At 40.8% G+C, this 22,414-nt stretch overlaps 1 protein-coding gene across 5 annotated transcripts in view; it reads left to right on the top strand.

Annotated features, from left to right (window-relative positions):
* The window catches only part of LOC128695150 (1-acyl-sn-glycerol-3-phosphate acyltransferase epsilon), a 64,697-nt gene that overhangs the window by 8,141 nt on the left and 34,142 nt on the right, over window positions 1–22,414 (top strand). For all 5 annotated transcript variants that reach the window (XM_070091368.1, XM_070091367.1, XM_070091370.1 and 2 more), the window contains exons 2-5: window positions 1,093–1,273; window positions 3,254–3,332; window positions 10,525–10,727; window positions 11,097–11,195. In XM_070091368.1, the coding sequence (XP_069947469.1) occupies window positions 1,093–1,273; window positions 3,254–3,332; window positions 10,525–10,727; window positions 11,097–11,195 (562 nt within the window). The remainder of the gene's footprint in view (window positions 1–1,092; window positions 1,274–3,253; window positions 3,333–10,524; window positions 10,728–11,096; window positions 11,196–22,414) is intronic.

The raw sequence follows: 22,414 nt of genomic DNA, 5'->3' as shown, positions 1-22,414 counted from the left end.
AGTTTGTAGTGATATGTTTAAATGATTAGCCAAAGGTATGCTAAGTTCCTCTTTACCTTCCTTTAACACCCTTGCAAACAGTTCATCAGGGCCTGGGGATTTGTTAGGTTTTAGTTTCTCTATTTGTCTGAGGACCCTGTCACTAGTTACCGCAATCGTACATAGTTTATTATCATCCTGTTCTACATAATCTATTATTTCAGGAATATCGCTAGTATTTTCCTGGGTGAAAACTGAGAGGAAGTAGGTATTTAGAATTTCACACATATCCTTATCACTGTCAGTGATCTGACCAGAGTTACTCTTAAGTGGGCCAATCTTGTCCCTAATCTTACTTCTGTATACCTGAAAGAATCCTTTAGGGTTAATCTTTGAATCCCTTGGAGGTGGGTAAGAGTGTTAGGTTGCAGCAAGTGGAGACAAATGGTTTTTAGGATTTGATGTGCTGTTGGAATGTGGGCTGGGTAACATTCATGAGATTCATTGAAACCATTAGCTGGACTGAGTCCTGGATGTGGGAAGAACAGTGTCTGCTCTTTGGAGGAGTGGAATGTTAATTTGAAGTAACATTTGAATTGCAATGTGTGTGTGTGTGTGCTTATGGCAAGACAGCAATATAATAAATTAATCAGTGTGATTTCTCTCATTAGATATTCCCTACCATGGTGGGAGATGGCTGATTTATTAAAAAAAAAAAATGGTTGTAGTAAACCCATAGGCATACACAGGTTTTAATGAAGAATTAGACACTTACAACATCTGGGTATTTTCATTTGTAGACATTTTGCCCTCCAGTGGATTTATCAGTGCAATAAAAGAACATAATGTGGAGTTGGTAAAGAATACCATTGTCTTGAAGAATCTGAAGCACAGGCAGGAAGATTGGCATTAGATGAGAGCCATGCAGCAAATGAAGGTATCATCACTGGCAGGTGGGATTCCCCAGTGGAAGTAGGGGATGGGCCAGGAGTCAGCAAGAAGGTTGTGGAGATGTCCTTTGTACCAAGATGTTAATACTTGGAATAGTCCAAAAAAAAGTCTGACCATTATTTATTTCCATTGCACCCTATTAATATAATTTCCTATCAACAGATATGCCCTGGGATCTGTGATGATGATTGGTGTTGCCCCAGAATATCTTGGTGTGTGGTTAGCATGGCGGGGCATAACACTAGTACTTCCTAACTGGGTATACCAATGGGGGGATGACAAATTGTATTCTCTTTACCAACGTCTTGTGCTTTTCTTCTTTGAAACTTGTACTAGAACAGAGGTAAGTTGATGTTTTGTTAAGTAAAGTTATAAGCAAACTAAGAATATGATTAAAGTTTTAATCATATTCTTAGATATTTTTGGTACATTATTTTGTTATGAAAACTAAAGTCTAGAATAGGTTAAACTGAAGTTATTTTTGGTACAGAATTATAAACTCTTGTGGTAAACTGTAAATTTTTATAACTTCAACCCATGTGGTTTTAGTGCATAGTTATAATTATAATAATAATAATACAACTTCAGCTACCCATTTTTTAAACTTTCCTAAAATTCAGAACAGAGACATCATAATGTGTAAGGAAGTCATCATGTGGGCTCAGACCCTGGTCAGCCAGATGGCATTCTCTCACCTACACGTGTTTATATACGGTGGACCCTCGGTACTCGAACAACTCAGTATTCGAATGCTTTTTTCGGTAAAAAATTGCCTGGTAGTCAACTGTTTGCTTGGCACTCGACCAAACAAACACAGCCTGCCAGAACTTCGCTGTAAACTATTTTGTGTTTATTTGCATTTTTGGGTGTTTTTTTTATATTGTATAAATAAGTCACCATGGGGCTTAAGAAGATTATTGATAACAGCCAACCGAAAACAAAATTGGTTGGGAAAAATTCGTTCAGTGCTCAAGCAGATCAGCACTCGAACAGACTTCTGGAATGACTTAAGTTTGAGTACTGAGGATCCACTGTACTTCGCCTATACTACACTGTATATTTAATAGTGGTATTGCTACTGACAAGTAGGTAAGACACGTGTAACAGTTAGGTATCTATTTAACTTGCATATATGTACATGTGTACCCAGGAGCTCGTGTGTATATATACAGCCTCTCCAATCAAGACTACGTTAGTAAACGAATTCATTGCTAAGCAAGGAGCATACTGTAATGGTAGTGGGTTTGTGTCATCCATCTTTGATATTATTTAATATCACCTTTGCACAGTTTATAACTTTTAGTAAATTTTTAAATGTTTATACAGTAGTGTATTGTATATTGTAATAAACAGAATAGAGGAAACCAGCTCTAATATACATTACTTAGGTATGCATACTGGTCAGAGAGCCCGTCGTAAGTCAGTCGTCAGTAAACAAGTACATCACTAAGTGAGGAGAGACTATACTGTATCTGCATATATATCTCCTACATATTATAGCTTGCCTAATTACCTTGCACTACAATTGCACCAACACAATCACATATTGTATAGCATGTATAGTGTTGTTGTATTTTCAGAACTGATGACCTGCAACTATGTATGTATACTTTATTACATTTTGAATAAAAATTGTGAAAAAATGCACCAAGTTATGTAGTAAAGATTAAATAATTTATTATTTATGATAAGCAATGAAGAAATCTTGATTCAGGCTATTTTGCTTAAGTATAGACATTACCCTTTGTAACTTTGTTATTTTGCAGTAAACGGCAGTTTTTAGTTTTCCTAATTTTGTCTTAACACTATAAAACTTTAAAATAGCATGAGGGTTGATCCCCCCCCCCCCCAAAAAAAAATAAGGAAAATCAATAATTTTTACAGCAATGACAGTTTTCAGTAATGATGTATAACCCAATGAAAAATGCTACACAGTTCCCATATTTTTGGTTGTAAAGGTATATTTTTCATCAAATTATACATCAGTGTGGAAAATTTCTCTAGCATTTGCTGCACTTGCATTATAGTGTGGAAACAGAATTCACAAGTGCACTGGTCTGTAATATGAACCACTACAGGGTATCTGGAAAATTAATTAGGAAGATATTCTTGATATTCTTGCTGCTTCTTCACTGTAAATGACTTTACTATACATGCAGGCTAAAGCATTAAGATTGTTTTTTTCATTACTAGAAAATGGAGTTATTACAAATTACAGCTTATTTGCAAATTACATCAATGGGCCATAGTAATTTGCTTTACTTGATATTAGATTTTGTGACTTGTTCAATAACTTCTCCCTGTCATAACATGTTTTTTGCAGGTGGTGGTTTATGGAGATGCAGATGATGCACTGAAGAAGAGAGAGAGTGTTTTGTATCTAGCCAACCATCAGTCCACAGGCAAGTAATGTATTATTGCAAGTGTAAGAGAGGTTACCTCAAATAAGGGGAAAATTTAAGGACTAAAAGTGGAAAAATATGGACAATGTTGGAATACCTCACCATTTTGTAGAATACTAATAAAGATTACATTGTTTTATAGCTGTTAATTTAATGAAAAATGTCTTTCCAAATGCTTAAGGTTCTCATGCAAATTTAATTCAGACTGAAGTAACTGGGGATAGAAGAATAAGTTTAAATATTGTGGCTGGCTGTTGCAGTTAGCAAATAACCTGCTCTTAGAGAGAATTTTAGTTTTGGTCCCTTCTTGGATCATAGCTCAAGCCACAACTGAGCAAGGAAACACATAGGACCAGAAGATAGTTGGGGAAAAGGGAATTGAAAGAGGGTAGTGGCAGCAGCAGTATTTGTGGTAATATATTTAACCCCTTGACTGTCGCAACCCCAAATCCTGAGGTGTCTCCTGGTGTTGCAAAATTTAAAAAAAAAAAAAAAATTATTTTTTCTTATGAAATGATAGAGAATCTTTTCCCGATTGTAATGACACCAAAAGAATGAAATTTGATGGAAAACCAACGGAATTACGCTCACGAAATTAGCAACTTCGACAATATTTACGAATCGGCGGTTTCGCCCACTTTGAGCCTATTTTCAGCTAATTCCATTGTTCCAATCGACCAAACTCATAGCTATTTCTTTAGAACTCCATTTTTTCTATCGATTGAGTACAAGAAACTGCCCATTTACCGATTTCAACTACCCAATGACGTGGTCAGAAATTTGCAGTTTGGCCAATTTCACGAAAATTAAAAAATATGACAACTTCAAAATAGGGTCCAGAATGAACAAAGCAGACATTCCTGGCTCTAAAAGAACATTTTCTTTGTTCATCAGTCATGTCTCCAGGCCCCTCTGATATTACTCTTGCTTTCTATTTTGAATTTTTATTCAAACAAAAAATAGAAGATATACTATTATGCAGACTACTGCAATATTGTAATAATTGTATAAATAATGTCAACCCATTCATGACTGCATATTAGAATGGCTACTTGGACATTTATTGGAAAATGACGTCATTTGTTTACTTTTGAACATCAGCAAAAATCAAACATTTCCCCTACTTTGAGCTCCATTTCAAGGTTCTTTTCATAGTAAAACCAATCAAAATCATCTCTATTTCTATAATATGTTTTCCATTCTATCAAGTGAGACCAAGAAAACGAGAATACAACAATAAATACCATATGAAAATAGACCACAAATTCAGCATTTTAATTAAAAAAAAGCCAGAGTTTTTTTTCTCATTATGCACTGCGTGCTGCAGGATTTTTTTATATGGTGCACAGTGACCACACACACCCATTCTCTCACATGTGGGCCTACCAGCTTTCTCCTGCTTGATTTGAAGCCGCTAGAATTTGAGTATATACATGTCAAAAATGGTGGCTCGTAAGACGTATATGTACAACCAAAACAGTCAAAGGGTTAATAGTATACCCTTAGTTTAATGGACTATGGTAAGAGGGGTAGCAGGTGGCCAGTATTGACAATTATGGTAGATAAGGATGAGATTGAAAAATTGACACTTATGCAACATATGGAAATCTTTATTGAAGAAACATTTTGCCAAACATTGGCTTCATCAGTCCTATATAAAGCAGGAAGGTAAAAGGAGAGGAGTAGTTTGAGATAATCAGTCCCTCAGCCTTGAGTCAATGTGTTCAGGCCATCAATCTTGTAGAAAGTACAGCAAAGGGCCGTAGCAGTGGCTTATATACTGTAGTCAGGCGAGGCGAAGCAGGAGCTGGGGTCATAGTGGAACCATCACTAGTCTAAGTAGGTCTTCGCCCAAATGTTGGACAAGTTTTGAAGAATTTTTTGTATCAAGATCCCATGATGATGCAGTGTCTGACAGATGTGATGAATGGTTTTGAACACATCAACTCAAGGCTGAGGGACTGATTACCTCAAACTCCTCCTCTCCTTGTACCTTCCTGCTTTGTACAAGACTGATCAAGCCACTGTGTGGCGAAACATTTCTTCAATAAAGATTCCCATATGTTGCATAAGTGTCTCAATTCTTCTACTTGTCAGTTTTCAAAACCATTCATCACAAGGATGAGATTGTTTTGCTGTGATTGTAATACTACTGGACAATTCTGTAACCATTTAACTGTGTTTCTGAATTGACCTGTCCAATTTTGTCCCACATTTCTGAATGTTGAATTGATGGGGTGGGGAGTAAGTTACTTTTTTTTTTTTTTTTTTCAACAAGTCGGCAGTCTCCCACCGAGGCAGGGTGACCCAAAAAAGAAGAAAATACTTTCATCATCACTCAACACTTTCACCACACTCACACATTATCACTGTTTTTGCAGAGGTGCTCAGAATACAACAGTTTAGAAGCATATACATAAGATACACAACATATCCCTCCAAACTGCCAATATCCCAAACCCCTCCTTTAAAGTGCAGGCATTGTACTTCCCATTTCCAGGACTCAAGTCCGACTATATGAAAATAACCGGTTTCCCTGAATCCCTTCACTAAATATTACCCTGCTCACACTCCAACATATCGTCAGGTCCCAAGTACCATTCGTCTCCATTCACTCATATCTAACACGCTCACGCACGCTTGCTGGAAGTCCAAGCCACTCGCCCACAAAACCACCTTTACCCCCTCTCTCCAACCCTTTCGAGGACGACCCCTACCCCGCCTTCCTTCCCCTATAGATTTATATGCTTTCCATGTCATTCTACTTTGATCCATTCTCTCTAAATGACCAAACCACCTCAACAACCCCTCTTCTGCCCTCGTACTAATTCTTTTATTAACTCCACACCTTTTCCTAATTTCCATACTCCGAATTTTCTGCATAATATTTACACTACACATTGCCCTTAAACAGGACATCTCCACTGCCTCCAACCGTCTCCTCGCTGCTGCATTTACCACCCAAGCTTCACACCCATATAAGAGTGTTGGTACTACTATACTTTCATACATTCCCTTCTTTGCCTCCATAGATAATGTTTTTTGACTCCACATATACCTCAACGCACCACTCGCCTTTTTTTCCTCGTCAATTCTATGATTAACCTCATCCTTCATAAATCCATCCGCCGACACATCAACTCCCAAGTATCTGAAAACATTCACTTCTTCCATACTCCTCCTCCCCAATTTGATATCCAATTTTTCTTTATCAAAATCATTTGATACCCTCATCACCTTACTCTTTTCTATGTTCACTTTCAACTTTCTACCTTTACACACATTCCCAAACTCATCCACTAACCTTTGCAGTTTTTCTTTAGAATCTTCCATAAGCACAGTATCATCAGCAAAAAGTAACTGTGTCAATTCCCATTTTGAATTTGATTCCCCAAAATTTAATCCCACCCCTCTCCCGAACACCCTAGCATTTACTTCCTTTACAACCCCATCTATAAATATATTAAACAACCATGGTGACATTACACATCCCTGTCTAAGACCTACTTTTACCGGGAAGTAGTCTCCCTGTCTTCTACTCGCCCTAACCTGAGCCTCACTATCCTCATAAAAGCTCTTTACAGCATTTAATAACTTACCACCTATTCCATATACTTGCAACATCTGCCACATTGCTCCTCTATCCACTCTATCATATGCCTTTTCTAAATCCATAAATGCAATAAAAATTTCCCTACTTTTATCTAAATACTGTTCACATATATGCTTCAATGTAAACACTTGATCTACACATCCCCTACCCACTCTGAAACCTCCTTGCTCATCCGCAATCCTACATTCTGTTTTGCCTCTAATTCTTTCAATTATAACCCTACCGTACACTTTTCCTGGTATACTCAGTAAACTTATTCCTCTGTAATTTTTACAATCTCTTTTGTCCCCTTTCCCTTTATATAAAGGGACTATACACGCTCTCTGCCAATCCCTAGGTACCTTCCCCTCTTTCATACATTTATTAAACAAAAGTACCAACCACTCCAACACTATATCCCCCCCTGCTTTTAACATTTGTCATGATCCCATCAGTTCCAGCTGCTTTACCCCCTTTCATTCTATGTAATGCCTCACGTACCTCCCCCACACTTACATTCTGCTCTTCTTCACTCCTAACAGATGGTATACCTCCTGACCAGTGCATGAAATTACCGCCTCTCTTTCTTCCTCAACATTTAAAAGTTCCTCAAAATATTCTCGCCATCTACCTAATACCTCTCTCTCCCCATCTACTAACTCCCCTACTCTGTTTTTAACTGACAAATCCATACTTTCCCTAGGCTTTCTTAACTTGTTTAATTCACTCCAAAATTTTTTCTTATTTTCATTAAAATTTCGTGACAGTGCTTTTCCCACTCTATCATCTGCTCTCCTTTTGCACTCTCTCACCACTCTCTTCACCTTTCTTTTACTTTCCATATACTCTGCTCTTCTTATAACACTTCTGCTTTGTAAAAACCTCTCATAAGCTACCTTTTTCTCTTTTGTCACACCCTTTACTTCATCATTCCACCAATCACTCCTCTTTCCTCCTGCCCCCACCCTCCTATAACCACAAACTTCTGCCCCACATTCTAATACTGCATTTTTAAAACTATTCCAACCCTCTTCAACCCCCCCCCCCACTACTCATCTTTGCACTAGCCCACCTTTCTGCCAATAGTCGCTTATATCTCAACCGAACTTCCTCCTCCCTTAGTTTATACACTTTCACCTCCCTCTTACTTGTTGTTGCCACCTTCTTCTTTTCCCATCTACCTCTTACTCTAACTGCAGCTACAACTAAATAATGATCCAATATATCAGTTGCCCCTCTATAAACATGTACATCCTGGAGCCTACCCATCAACCTTTTATCCACCAATACATAATCTGATAAACTACTTTCATTATATATTTCATTGTATATTTATTTATCCTCTTTTTCATAAAATATGTATTACTTATTACCAAATCTTTCTACACATAGCTCAAATAAAGGCTCCCCATTTACATTAAGTTACATCACGGGTAAATCCACACTCGACAAATGAACACCAAGAAATACTGCGTATGCCGTAAGGGGTAGCATGGAATGAGACGAGGTTAGTCTATAGTAATACCAAATGTTTGAGAACAGAAGGTACCTTGGAAGGAGAAAAAAATGCCATAATCTGCGCAGACTGAGATAAGACAAGACATCGGTACTGCTACTAACACTTTTCCCATCCCTCTTCCCACTTTGTCATTCTATCTTCTCTGCATTTTTGCACTCGTGTAACTTCAGTGTGGTCCATGAAGAACCAAAACATTGTCAAGTTTTCCCTCTAAGTGGGTTATTTGTGAAGATAGGGATGCATTGCAGTGCTGAGTTCCATATTTTTTTCCTTGTCTACTAGTTTGTATTTAAGGCAAAAATTTGATTCATACATCACTTTTCCTTTCTAAATACCTTATGTTCTTATTCATAATTTCTGTCTTTCTAATCCTAATTTACCTGTGAAATTTTTGTCTTGCACTCTCTGGTATACTCAGCAGACTTCTTATTTTAGAATTCTTATATTATACTCTTTCATTTACTTTTTCTTTATACAGTGGACCCTTGGTTTTTGCAAGTCTAGGATATCGTGAGTTTTGGTTATTGGCAACTTTTTTCGTCAAAATGTAGGCTTGGTCTTCATGATTTTCCTTGGATTTCGGCAGTGGTATGGTACATGTCCCAGTGGCCCCGTGCACACAAAGCCTGCCACAGACGCACTCAGTGCCCGTCTAGCATTGTTCATCAGCGAGTGAGCATCACACTCAGCATTCATAGGAAACATCTCTTTGAGATGTTTCCTATGAATCTCCACGACTATGGTGCTCTTCGCACCTACTCCTAGGTTGAGGGACTGATTACCTCATCTTCTGTACATAGTTCTACTGTCTTCAAGTTATGTCCTAGAATTTGTATTGATAAAGCCACTGGATGGCGAAACGTCTACAATAAAGATACCCAGATGTTGCACATGTGTCTTAATCTCAGTATATATCATGTTTCTTTCTTTCTTTCAATGCACCGGCCGTATCCCACCGAGGCAGGGTGGCCCAAAAAGAAAAACGAAAGTTTCTCTTTTTAAATTTAGTAATTTATACGGGAGAAGGGGTTACTAGCCCTTTCCTCCTGGCATTTTAGTTGCCTCTGACAACACGCATGGCTTACGGAGGAAGAATTCTGTTCCACTTCCCCATGGAGATAACAGGAAATAAACAAGAACAAGAACTAGTAAGAAAATAGAAGAAAACCCAGAGGGGTATGTACACCTACCATCCGACTTACGACCGAGTTCGGTTCCGAGAAACCGGTCGTAAGTCGAAATGGTCGTAAGTCGAACTTTACTACTGAATATCAACAAAACATTTTTGTAATGACTGTTTTATTGTTTTATTTTGGTATTTCATGTTTTACTTTACTTTTTATGCTGTTAGTACTGTATTTTATACTGTAAGGTTTAGGATAAACACTGTACAACACAAATAGTTGTTTATTTCCCAGAAATTTGGCATAAAAAACATGGTCTTAAGTCGAGTGGTCGTAAGTCGAGCAGGTCGTAAGTCGGATGGTAGGTGTATATGTATATATGCTTGTACATGTATGTGCAGTGTGACCTAAGTGTAAGAGGATGTAGCAAGACATGCCTGAAATCTTGCATGTCTATGAGACAGAAAAAAGATACCAGCAGTCCTACCATCATGTAAAACAATTACAGGTTTCCATTTTACACTCACTTGGCAGGACAGTAGTACCTTCCTGGGCAGTTGCTGTCTACCAACCTACTACCTAGGATATCATGTTTCTGTGTTATTAATATTGTTTATTATGTCACATTAGATGAAATGTGGTAGATAAATAAGCCATAGAGTTGATATTAGCATCATATTCAAGCATTTTGTCCTAAAAAAAAATTATTTTTTGTTAATGTGTACTTTTGAGTTTCTGGAACGGATTAATTGGATTTACGTTATTTCTTATGGAGAAAATGGTTTTGGGTTTCGGCAGACTCTCTGGAATGGATTAATCATGAAAACCAAGCGTTCACTGTATAGAGAAATCCCAAGCGTTTAAGGTGACGCATCAGGCAGTTATTTATGACTTAACTAATTTTTCACTCCTCTTAATGATATAATTTAATATAAAATCCATTATAATTTTCCTCAGTGGATTGGCTGGTAGCTGATATGGTGTCCATCAGAGGAGGTTCCCTGGGCCATCTCCGCTATGTGATGAAGGACACACTTCAGCTCATCCCACTGTATGGGCATTATTTTTATGCACACGGGTGCATCTATGTTAAACGTGGAAAATTCAACCAACAAAAAATGATTCGTGCTTTGGACTGTCTCAGGGATCCAAGGATACCAGTTAGTATTTTTTTCTGTTTCTTCATAATAAACCTATATTATTTTTAAAATACTTTTTAACACAAGCTTAAGAATACATTGTGTACATTATTATATTTGCTTGTAATTGCATGTGATTTTTTAATTGATAATACACTGTTACTGTATGATAAATAGTGACTAGCTTAAATTTGTGTTTTCATTAGTAAGAGTGACTGTAAAATAAAAATGAATTCATAATTACTGTTTTTTTTACCATAAGGTTATAGTAGTATTTTTACACTTTGCCATGTGAGGTATTTTATTTAATTTGTAATAAAATTTTATAATGAAATAATAAGTTTCAGAATAATGTGTTTGCTTTTTAAGAGGTAAATCTTTTGCTTACAGACTTGGCTGATCATTTTTCCAGAAGGCACACGTTACTACCCTGCTACACCCAGTGTTATTGAGAAGTCTGAACAGTTTGCAAGGGATAACAACTTAAAGGTGTGTGAACCTGTCTTAATGTTTATCTTTTGTCTTCAAAAGTGAAGTAAGATGTGTTTCTGACATCTTTCCAAGCTGGCATGAAGATGTGCATGAACATAATGTCATGCTCAGTGAAAATTTGATCAGTGTCAGGTGACAGTTTTGTCTTGTGTAATGCCCAGCATATCTGCCTTAAATGCTGCTATTCTCTGCAAAGCTGTAGTGTCTTTTAGCTCATTTTTTATTTTTCATTAAATCTTGATTCAAGTTGCTAGTAATTCAGTGTAGGGGATCTAATTAACACTACAGTTATGTATATGCATCTGCAGGGTAGCAGATGAACAAGGAGGCTTTAGGAAAGGTAGGGGGTGTGTAGACCAAGTGTTTACAGTGAAACAGATAGGTGAACAGTATTTAGATAAGGGTAAAGAGTTTTTTTTTTTGACATTTATTTATTTGGAAAAGGCATATGACAGGGTGGATAAGGGGGCAATGTGGCAGATGTTGCAGGTGTATGGTATAGGAGGTAGGTTACTGAAAGCAGTGAAGAGTTTTTAAGAGGATAGTGAGGCTCAGGTTAGAGTATGTAGGAGAGAGGGAGATTATTTCCCAGTAAAAGTAGGCCTTAGGCAAGGATGTGATGTCACCGTGGTTGTTCAATATATTGATAGGGTTGTAAGAGAAGTGAATGCTAGGGTCTTGGCAAGAGGTGTGACATTGAAAGATAGTCAAGCGCAAAGTGGGAGTTGTCACAGTCACTTTTTGCTGATGACACTGTGCTTTTGGGAAATTCTGAAGAGAAGTTGCAGAGGTTGGTGGATGAATTTGGTAGGGTATGTAAAAGAAGAAAATTAAAGGTGAATATTGGAAAGAGTAAGGTTATGAGGATAACAAAAAGATTAGGTGACGAAAGATTGGATATCAGATTGGAGGGAGAGAGTATGGAGGAGGTGAATGTATTCACATATTTAGGAACGGACATGTCAGCAGATGGGTCTGTGAAGGATGAGGCGAGTCATAGAATTGATGAGGGGGAAAAGGGTGAGTGGTGCACTTAGGAGTCTGTGGAGACAAAGAACTTTGTCTGTGGAAGCAAAGAGGGGAATGTATGAGAGTATAGTTGTACCAACACTCTTGTATGGGTGTGAAGCATGGGTGATGAATGTTGCAACAAGGAGAAGGCTAAAGGCAGTGGAGATGTCATGTCTGAGGGCAATGTGTGGTGTGAATATAATGCAGAGAATTCGTAGTTTGGAAATTGAGAGAAGGTGTGGGATTGCCAAAACTGTTATCCAGAGGGCTGAGGAAGGGATGTTGAGGTGGTTCAGACATGTAGAGAGAATGGAACAAAACAGAATGACTTCGAGAGTGTATAAATCTGTAGTGGAGGAAAGGCGGGGTAAGGGTCGGCCTAGGAAGGGTTGGAGGGTGGGGGTAAAGGAGGTTTTGTGTGCGAGGGGCTTGGACTTCCAGCAAGCGTGCATGAGCGTATTTGATAGGAGTGAATGGAGACAAATGGTTTTTAATACTTGTCGTTCTGTTGGAATGTGAGCAAAGTAACATTTATGAAGGGATTCAGGGAAACCAGCAGGCTGGACTTGAGTTCTGGAGATGGGATGTACAGTGTCTGCACTCTGAAGGAGGGGTGTAAATGTTGCAGTTTTATAACTGTAGTGTAAAGGACCCCTCTGGCAAGACAGTGTTGGAATGAATGATGATGAAAGTTTTTCTTTTTCGGGCCACCCTGCCTTGGTGGGAATCGGCCAATGTGTAAATAAAAAAAATGGTATTGAGGAGAAAACATAAAAGAAGCTTTACAGGTATTGATGTACAGTAGTATGTTTAATGATTGCTGTCCCTTAAGTTTTTGCCACCTGTTGTTGAATAATTATAGCCTTGGCAGATTGCTCAAAATCTGTTTAACCCTTTGACTGTTTCGGCCATATATATACGTCTTATGAGCCAGTGTTTCGGACGTATATATACTAAAGAATTCTAGCGGCTTCAAATCAAACAGGAGAAAGCTGGTAGGCCCACATGTGAGAGAATGGGGTCTGATGGGTAGGGTATGGCACGGGTTCCATGCTGCATCTGCGCTACTTGTGGTGCTGAGGTCCTCTTGGGCGTGGAGGGAGATTTCTGGCCCTTTCATTCCTCCTAGGAACTATCCCTCCCCAGTCCCCCTTTTTTTTATTCTTTTTTTTATTTTTATTTTCTTTTCTTTTTTTTCTTAAAAACAAAAAGAAAGAAGTAACCTAACCATGGCAGCCCTAGTCCATGAACCTGCTACCCCCGGGCCCCTTCTTGATACCGCACCCCGTTCTGACCCCGCCTCGTCTGTGGACCACTCTTCGGACACTCCTCATGCCTCTGTACCTCTTGCCAGTGCTGTTTCCTCACCCGCTTCAGGTACTGAGGCCTCGACTGACTCCTTCAATTTATCTGACCTTCGCTCTCCTCTGACTATGCTTCCGGCCTCTCCCTCTACGGTGCGGCAATTTTCGAATCGCCGACCCATTCCACGTCGGACCAACTCTGGTCCCATGCCTAAACGCCAACGACAATTACCTGCTGATGATACTTCTCCACCTTCTCGTTCTTCTCAGAAAAGATCGACACGTCCTTCACTATATTTCCACGCTCGGTTTCAGACTGCACAATGGACTAAATTCTTCACTTTACGACAGACTTCCTCTACTGCCTATCTTTCTGACCACAGTATTGGCAAGGCACTCCTACGCCATGTTGGTAAAGATATTTCTTTTCATGCTCTTAAGAGCGGTACGCTCATCATCACCGTACAGAATGCTACCCAGGCTCATGAGCTTTCTCGTCTTTCCCATATCGATACTGTTCCTGTCACTATTGAAAAGCATCATTCCCTCAATTCTTGTAGTGGTACCGTCACTCTGCCCCATACCATAGTTCAACAAAATTTCCAGACATGTGGCACTGACATTCTTGAACAGCTGGAACTCCAAGATCTCCCAATCCTCAAGGTAGACACTTACGTTCTTCCTGCCCGCAGGCGGAGACGATACCCTAGCAATGTGGCTCGTTTAACTTTTGACAGCCGTGAACTCCCATCCTCAGTTTATGTAGCAGGACATCGGTTACAAGTTCGAAAGGTGATCCCTACACCGCAACAGTGTAGAAATTGCTGGCGATTTGGCCATCCAGCGAAATATTGCAGATCTATCGCCGAATGCTCAGTCTGTGGTGCCGATGACCATTCTAATACGTCTTGCAATCGACCTCCCTCTTGCCTTAATTGTCATGAGGCTCACCCTTTGTACTCTCGCCGTTGTCAAGTCGACTTAAACGAGTGGGAAATCCGTTACCTCAAAGAGGCAGAAGGTCTCCCTTATGCCATGGCAGTTTCTCATCTCCGCCTCCAAGGGAGACTACCTTGTGTTTCTTATTCCCGTGTTTCAAAACGTCCCCCCACTTCTGGTATCCCATCTTCTGCACCCACCTCTGTGGTTACCTCTCCCATAGTTACTCCTGTAGCTAATTCTTTTGCTGTCCTCAGCTCAGACGTCCCTACTTCAACGTCTCAGTCTGATCTCGCTTCTTCGTGTTCTCTCTCACAAGCCTCAGTAGCGATGAGATCTCGTATAACACCTCCTCCCAATCATCCCTCTACTTCTCAAAAGTCAAAAAAAGGTCCGTTAACACCTCCTACCCATCTTCCACCTCCTCATTTTCCCTTCCCTGTCTCTGTACCTGGTTCTCCCCCTCACTGGCTCTGTTACAAGTGTAGACGTTCACCCTCCTCCTCGTATTGTACCTTCCTCCCCTGTTCCCTCCCAAGTTTCTTCCTCTTCTGCCACCTCCCAGGTTTCTGCCTCTTCTGTCCCCTTCCACGCTTCTCCAGTTCCCTCCACCCTTTCGCCCCCCCTACCTTGGTACAGTCCATTACAGTTCCAATCTTTACTCATCCTCCCCCTACGATTTCCAATATTGTCTCCCATACGACGTCTCTGAATTCTGAAACACTTGAAGCAAAGCAGAGACCAAACCATCAATGGACACTGATCCACCCTCCGCTCCTTCTCTCTCCTCTACTCCATCTTCGCAACTCCTTTCTTCACAGCGCACCGTTCCTTCGCTGCTTGAACGTTTTCCGCTGCCTCCGCATGTGGACTTTTTTAACCCCTCTAGTCCGTAGGAACCCTTACCTGCGGATTTCAGGTATCTTTATCATTGCCAATCATGGCCTATTTACAGTGGAATATACGCGGCCTCAGGGGTAATCGGGGTGAGGTTCAGATGTTACTCTCCCAGTTTTACCCTGTTGGTGTTTGCTTACAGGAACCAAAATTACACTCTGCTGTTATCTCTCCCATCTCAGGCTATAATTTATTGTATTCTTCAGATCCTTTTCCTGATGGGACCTTTAATGAAAGTGCCCGTCTTCTACGCACTGATATTCCGTACCATCAGCTATTTGTTCGTACTTCGCTGCATTACACAGCAGCCCATATCCACTTGCATAGGTGGTATACGCTCTGTTCTTTATATCTCTCTCCTTCTCGGGCATTATCTATTCCGGATATTGCCTTTCTTGTTTCGTCATTACCACCACCGATTCTGTTACTTGGTGATTTTAATGCCCACCATTTCCTCTGGGGGGGGGTCTCACTGTGATTCCCGTGGCATTCAGTGAGAGGCTTTTCTTGCCACCCACCCCCTCCATGTTTTAAATACAGGTACTCGCACCCATTTTGATCCTCGGACTCACGCTCTCTTGCATCGATCTCTGTCTGCTCTTCCTCCGCCGCATTAGACTTCACTTGGTCTGTTCTTCCGGACTTACATGACAGCGATCATTTCCCAATCATTCTTACTTCCCCTTCATATTCACCACCTCTTCGCATCCCATGCTGGCAATTTGATCAGGCAAATTGGAACCTTTGCTCACACCTAACTGTTTTTAGAGAGGTTCCTTCTTCGTCTTCCATTGATGAGCTTTTACACCTCTTCTCGTCCTCCGTTTTAACCGCAGCTTCTCATTCTATACTCCAAACTTCGGGCAGGCATTCTCAGAAATGCATGCCTTGGTGGTCTCCTGCTTGTGCTCGTGCAGTACGTTTGAAACGCGCTGCATGGGGCAGGTACCGGTACAATAGAACCACAGAGAGACTTCTTGATTTTAAGCAGAAGCGTGCAATCGCTCGCTGTGTCATCCGTGACGCTAAACGCACTTGCTGGCGAGATTGTCTCCACCATCACCTCTGCTTCCTCTATGAGTGCAGTCTGGAAAAAAGTACGAAAACTGAGTGGTAAATATTCTCCTGACCCGGCTCCTGTTCTGCGGGTTGCCGGTGTTGATATAGCAAACCCACTAGATGTTGCCAATGAAATTGGCAATCATCTGGTCCGTATTTCTCAGGGACTCCATCTATGCCCCTCATTTCTTTCCTCAAAGTCTGCCAGAGAGTTAGCACCCTTGGACTTTTCTTCTCTCAGAGAAGAACAGTATAATGTGCCTTTTACACTTCAAGAACTGGAGGCAACACTCTCAGCTTGCCGATCATCGGCAGCTGGGCCCGACGACATTCATATTCGTATGCTACAACATTTACATCAGTCAGCCCTTGCAGTCCTATTACGCCTTTACAATCTTATTTGGTCACAAGGAGTTCTTCCCCAGCTGTGGAAATCCGCCATTGTTCTCCCTTTCCGCAAACCAGGCACTACGGGACATGAAACCTCCCACTATCGTCCCATTGCTCTTACCAGTGCAGTTTGCAAAGTGATAGAACGCCTAGTAAATAGACGTTTATTGTGGTATTTAGAGACGCACAACAGTCTCTCCACTCGTCAATATGGCTTTCGTAAGGGACGTTCTACCATAGACCCCTTACTACGCTTGGATACGTATGTTCGTAATGCCTTTGCGAATAACCACTCAGTTATTGCCATATTTTTTGACCTTGAGAAGACATATGACACAACTTGGAGGTATAATATTTTAGCCCAAGCCCACTCCTTAGGCCTTTGAGGCAATCTACCATCCTTCCTTAAGAACTTTTTAACTGACAGGCATTTCCGTGTTCGGGTTAATAATGTGCTCTCCCCGGACTTTATCCAAGCTGAAGGTGTCCCCCAGGGATGTGTTCTGAGCACAACACTTTTTCTCCTTGCTATTAATGATTTGGCCTCTAGTCTTCCATCAAATATTTGGTCATCACTCTATGTTGATGACTTCGCTATTGCCTGTGCAGGCGCTGACTGTCACCTTATTACAGTTTCTCTCCAGCATGTAGTCGACCGTGTTTCCAATTGGGCCACCACACGTGGGTTTAAATTTTCCAGCACTAAAACCCACCAAATTACTTTCACTAGACACTCTGTCATCTCCGATCATCCCTTGTACCTCTATGGCTCCCGTATCCCTGAACGTGATAGTCAAGTTTCTGGGTCTCCTCTTTGATCGTAGGTTATCCTGGAAACCTCGCATTACCTCTCTGAAGGCAACTTGTCACAGCCAGCTGAACCTTCTTAAAACCCTTGCTCATCTTTCATGGGGAGCTGATCGTCGAACCCTACTTCGCCTACATTCCACCCTTATTTTATCGAAACTTGATTATGGTGACCAGATCTATTCAGCGGCATCTCCTGCTACTCTCTCTAGCCTTAACCCCATTCATCACCAAGGGTTACGATTATGCCTTGGTGCTTTTCGCTCTTCCCCTGTCGAGAGCCTCTATGCAGAAGCGAACGTTCCATCCTTATCCGATCGCCGTGATACCCATTGCCTTCGCTACTATGTACGCTCTTTTGATCTCCGCAATCCTTCCATTTATAGAATGGTCACTGATATTAGTAGACATTCTTTATTTGTTCGCCGCCCCTGTTTACTCCGTCCCTTCTCTCTTTGCCTTCATTCGCTCTTGTCTTCTCTTCAATTACCACCTTTCTATGTACATGTAGCATCTCACTTTTCCCTACCCCCCTGGGAAGTTCCAGCTGTTCGAGTCTGTTCTTTCTCTCTCCCTTGCTCGAAAGCCCAACTGTCTACGGTCGCTTCCCGCTCTCTTTTTCTTGGCCACTTTCACTCTCATTCTCGTGCCATTGCTGTGTACACAGATGGCTCTAAGTCTTCTGACGGCGTAGGATTCGCAGCAGTGTTTCCGGACAGCGTCGTACAAGGGCATTTACTATCTTCAGCTAGTATTTTTACTGCTGAATTGTATGCCATCCTTGCAGCACTTATCCGTATTGCATCTATGCCTGTGTCATCATTTGTGGTTGTCTCAGACTCCCTTAGTGCTTTACAGGCTATACAGAAATTTGATACACCTCACCCCTTAGTCCTCCGTATCCAACTTTGGCTACGCCGCATCTTTACCAAGCATAAAGATATTGTTTTTTTGTTGGGTCCCTGGTCATGTTGACGTACAGGGCAATGAACAGGCAGACACTGCTGCGCGGTCAGCAGTACATGACCTACCAGTTTCATGTAGAGGTATTCCATTTACGGACTATTTTGCTGCAATATCTTCCCACCTTCACACCCGTTGGCAACAACGTTGGTCTACTGTGCTCGGCAACAAACTTCAATCTATTAAACCGAGTATAGGTTACTGGCCGTCTTCTTATCACCAGTGTCAAGGTTGGGAGACTACTCTCTCCCGTCTTTGCATTGGCCATACTCGTCTTACTCGTGGATATCTCATGGAGAGGCGCCCTGCTCCTCTCTGTGAGAATTGCCAAGTTCCATTATCAGTCAGCCACATTCTGTTGGACTGCCCACTTTATCAACGAGCATGCAGAATTTACCTCCGTCGTCGTCTTCGCTCCGCTGCTCTCTCTTTACCTTCCCTTCTTGCTGATGGACCCACCTTTCATCCAGACTCTCTCATTGACTTTTTGACAACAACTGACTTACTTCACAAATTCTGATACCTTCAGCCCTTTCTACTTCAATCTCTTGCTACCCGCTACCCCCATACTATCCCCTGCCCCGCTGTTTTCTGTAAACTACTGATCATCCCTCCTCCCTTCTGCCATCCAATACCCTCGCTTCCTTCCTTACCCTGCAGCGCTGTATAGCCCTTGTGGCTTAGCGCTTCTTTTTGATTATAATAATAATAATATGGTACTACATTTTTTTTTTTTTTTTTTCAACAAGTCGGCCGTCTCCCACCGAGGCAGGGTGACCCAAAAAAGAAAGAAAATCCCCAAAAAGAAAATACTTTCATCATCATTCAACACTTTCACCACACTCGCACATTATCACTGTTTTTGCAGAGGTGCTCAGAATACAACAGTCTAGAAGCATAAACATATAAAGATACACAACATATCCCTCCAAACTGCCAATATCCCAAACCCCTCCTTTAAAGTGCAGGCATTGTACTTCCCATTTCCAGGACTCAAGTCCGACTATATGAAAATAACCGGTTTCCCTGAATCCCTTCACTAAATATTACCCTGCTCACACTCCAACAGATCGTCAGGTCCCAAGTACCATTCGTCTCCATTCACTCCTATCTAACACGCTCACGCACGCTTGCTGGAAGTCCAAGCCCCTTACCCACAAAACCTCCTTTACCCCCTCTCTCCAACCCTTTCGAGGACGACCCCTACCCCGCCTTCCTTCCCCTATAGATTTATATGCTTTCCATGTCATTCTACTGTGATCCATTCTCTCTAAATGACCAAACCACCTCAACAACCCCTCTTCTGCCCTCTGACTAATACTTTTATTAACTCCACACCTTCTCCTAATTTCCACACTCCGAATTTTCTGCATAATATTTACACCACACATTGCCCTTAAACAGGACATCTCCGCTGCCTCCAACCGTCTCCTCGCTGCTGCATTTACCACCCAAGCTTCACACCCATATAAGAGTGTTGGTACTACTATACTTTCATACATTCCCTTCTTTGCCTCCATAGATAACGTTTTTTGACTCCACATATACCTCAACGCACCACTCACCTTTTTTCCCTCATCAATTCTATGATTAACCTCATCCTTCATAAATCCATCCGCCGACACGTCAACTCCCAAGTATCTGAAAACATTCACTTCTTCCATACTCCTCCTCCCCAATTTGATATCCAATTTTTCTTTATCTAAATCATTTGACACCCTCATCACCTTACTCTTTTCTATGTTCACTTTCAACTTTCTACCTTTACACACATTCCCAAACTCATCCACTAACCTTTGCAATTTTTCTTTAGAATCTCCCATAAGCACAGTATCATCAGCAAAAAGTAACTGTGTCAATTCCCATTTTGAATTTGATTCCCCATAATTTAATCCCACCCCTCTCCCAAACACCCTAGCATTTACTTCCTTTACAACCCCATCTATAAATATATTAAACAACCATGGTGACATTACACATCCCTGTCTAAGACCTACTTTTACCGGGAAGTAGTCTCCCTCTCTTCTACACACCCTAACCTGAGCCTCACTATCCTCATAAAAACTCTTTACAGCATTTAATAACTTACCACCTATTCCATATACTTGCAACATCTGCCACATTGCTCCTCTATCCACTCTATCATATGCCTTTTCTAAATCCATAAATGCAATAAAAACTTCCCTATCTTTATCTAAATACTGTTCACATATATGCTTCAATGTAAACACCTGATCTACACATCCCCTACCCACTCTAAAACCTCCTTGCTCATCCGCAATCCTACATTCTGTCTTGCCTCTAATTCTTTCAATTATAACCCTACCGTACACTTTTCCTGGTATACTCAGTAAGCTTATTCCTCTATAATTTTTACAGTCTCTTTTGTCCCCTTTCCCTTTATATAAAGGGACTATACATGCTCTCTGCCAATCCCTAGGTACCTTCCCCTCTTTCATACATTTATTAAACAAAAGTACCAACCACTCCAACACTATATCCCCCCCTGCTTTTAACATTTCTGTCATGATCCCATCAGTTCCAGCTGCTTTACCCCCTTTCATTTTACGTAATGCCTCACGTACCTCCCCCACACTTACATTCTGCTCTTCTTCACTCCTAAAAGATGGTATACCTCCCTGACCAGTGCATGAAATTACTGCCTCTGTTTCTTCCTTAACATTTAAAAGTTCCTCAAAATATTCTCGCCATCTACCCAATACCTCCATCTCCCCATCTACTAACTCCCCTACTCTGTTTTTAACTGACAAATCCATATTTTCCCTAGGCTTTCTTAACTTGTTTAACTCACTCCAAAATTTTTTCTTATTTTCATTAAAATTTCTTGACAGTGCCTCTCCCACTCTATCATCTGCTCTCCTTTTGCACTCTCTCACCACTCTCTTTACCTTTCTTTTACTCTCCATATACTCTGCTCTTCTTATAACACTTCTGCTTTGTAAAAACCTCTCATAAGCTACCTTTTTCTCTTTTATCACACCCTTTACTTCATCATTCCACCAATCACTCCTCTTTCCTCCTGCCCCCACCCTCCTATAACCACAAACTTCTGCCCCACATTCTAATACTGCATTTTTAAAACTATTCCAACCCTCTTCAACCCCCCCACTACTCATCTTTGCACTAGCCCACCTTTCTGCCAATAGTCGCTTATATCTCACCCGAACTTCCTCCTCCCTTAGTTTATACACTTTCACTTCCCTCTTACTTGTTGTTGCCACCTTCCTCTTTTCCCATCTACCTCTTACTCTAACTGTAGCTACAACTAAATAATGATCCGATATATCAGTTGCCCCTCTATAAACATGTACATCCTGGAGCCTACCCATCAACCTTTTATCCACCAATACATAATCTAATAAACTACTTTCATTACGTGCTACATCATACCTTGTATATTTATTTATCCTCTTTTTCATAAAATATGTATTACTTATTACCAAATTTCTTTCTACACATAGCTCAATTAAAGGCTCCCCATTTACATTTACCCCTGGCACCCCAAATTTACCTACTACTCCCTCCATAACATTTTTACCCACTTTAGCATTAAAATCCCCAACCACCATTACTCTCACACTTGATTCAAAACTCCCCACGCATTCACTCAACATTTCCCAAAATCTCTCTCTCTCCTCTACACTTCTCTCTTCTCCAGGTGCATACACGCTTATTATAACCCACTTTTCACATCCAATCTTTATTTTACTCCACATAATCCTTGAATTAATACATTTATAGTCCCTCTTTTCCTGCCATAGCTTATCCTTCAACATTATTGCTACTCCTTCTTTAGCTCTAACTCTATTTGAAACCCCTGACCTA

The sequence above is a fragment of the Cherax quadricarinatus genome, chromosome 35 (genome assembly GCF_038502225.1).
Source record: "Cherax quadricarinatus isolate ZL_2023a chromosome 35, ASM3850222v1, whole genome shotgun sequence".
Lineage (NCBI taxonomy): Eukaryota > Metazoa > Arthropoda > Malacostraca > Decapoda > Parastacidae > Cherax > Cherax quadricarinatus.
Note: the sequence above shows the minus strand (reverse complement) of the source record. Positions and strands in the feature narration are given on the sequence as shown.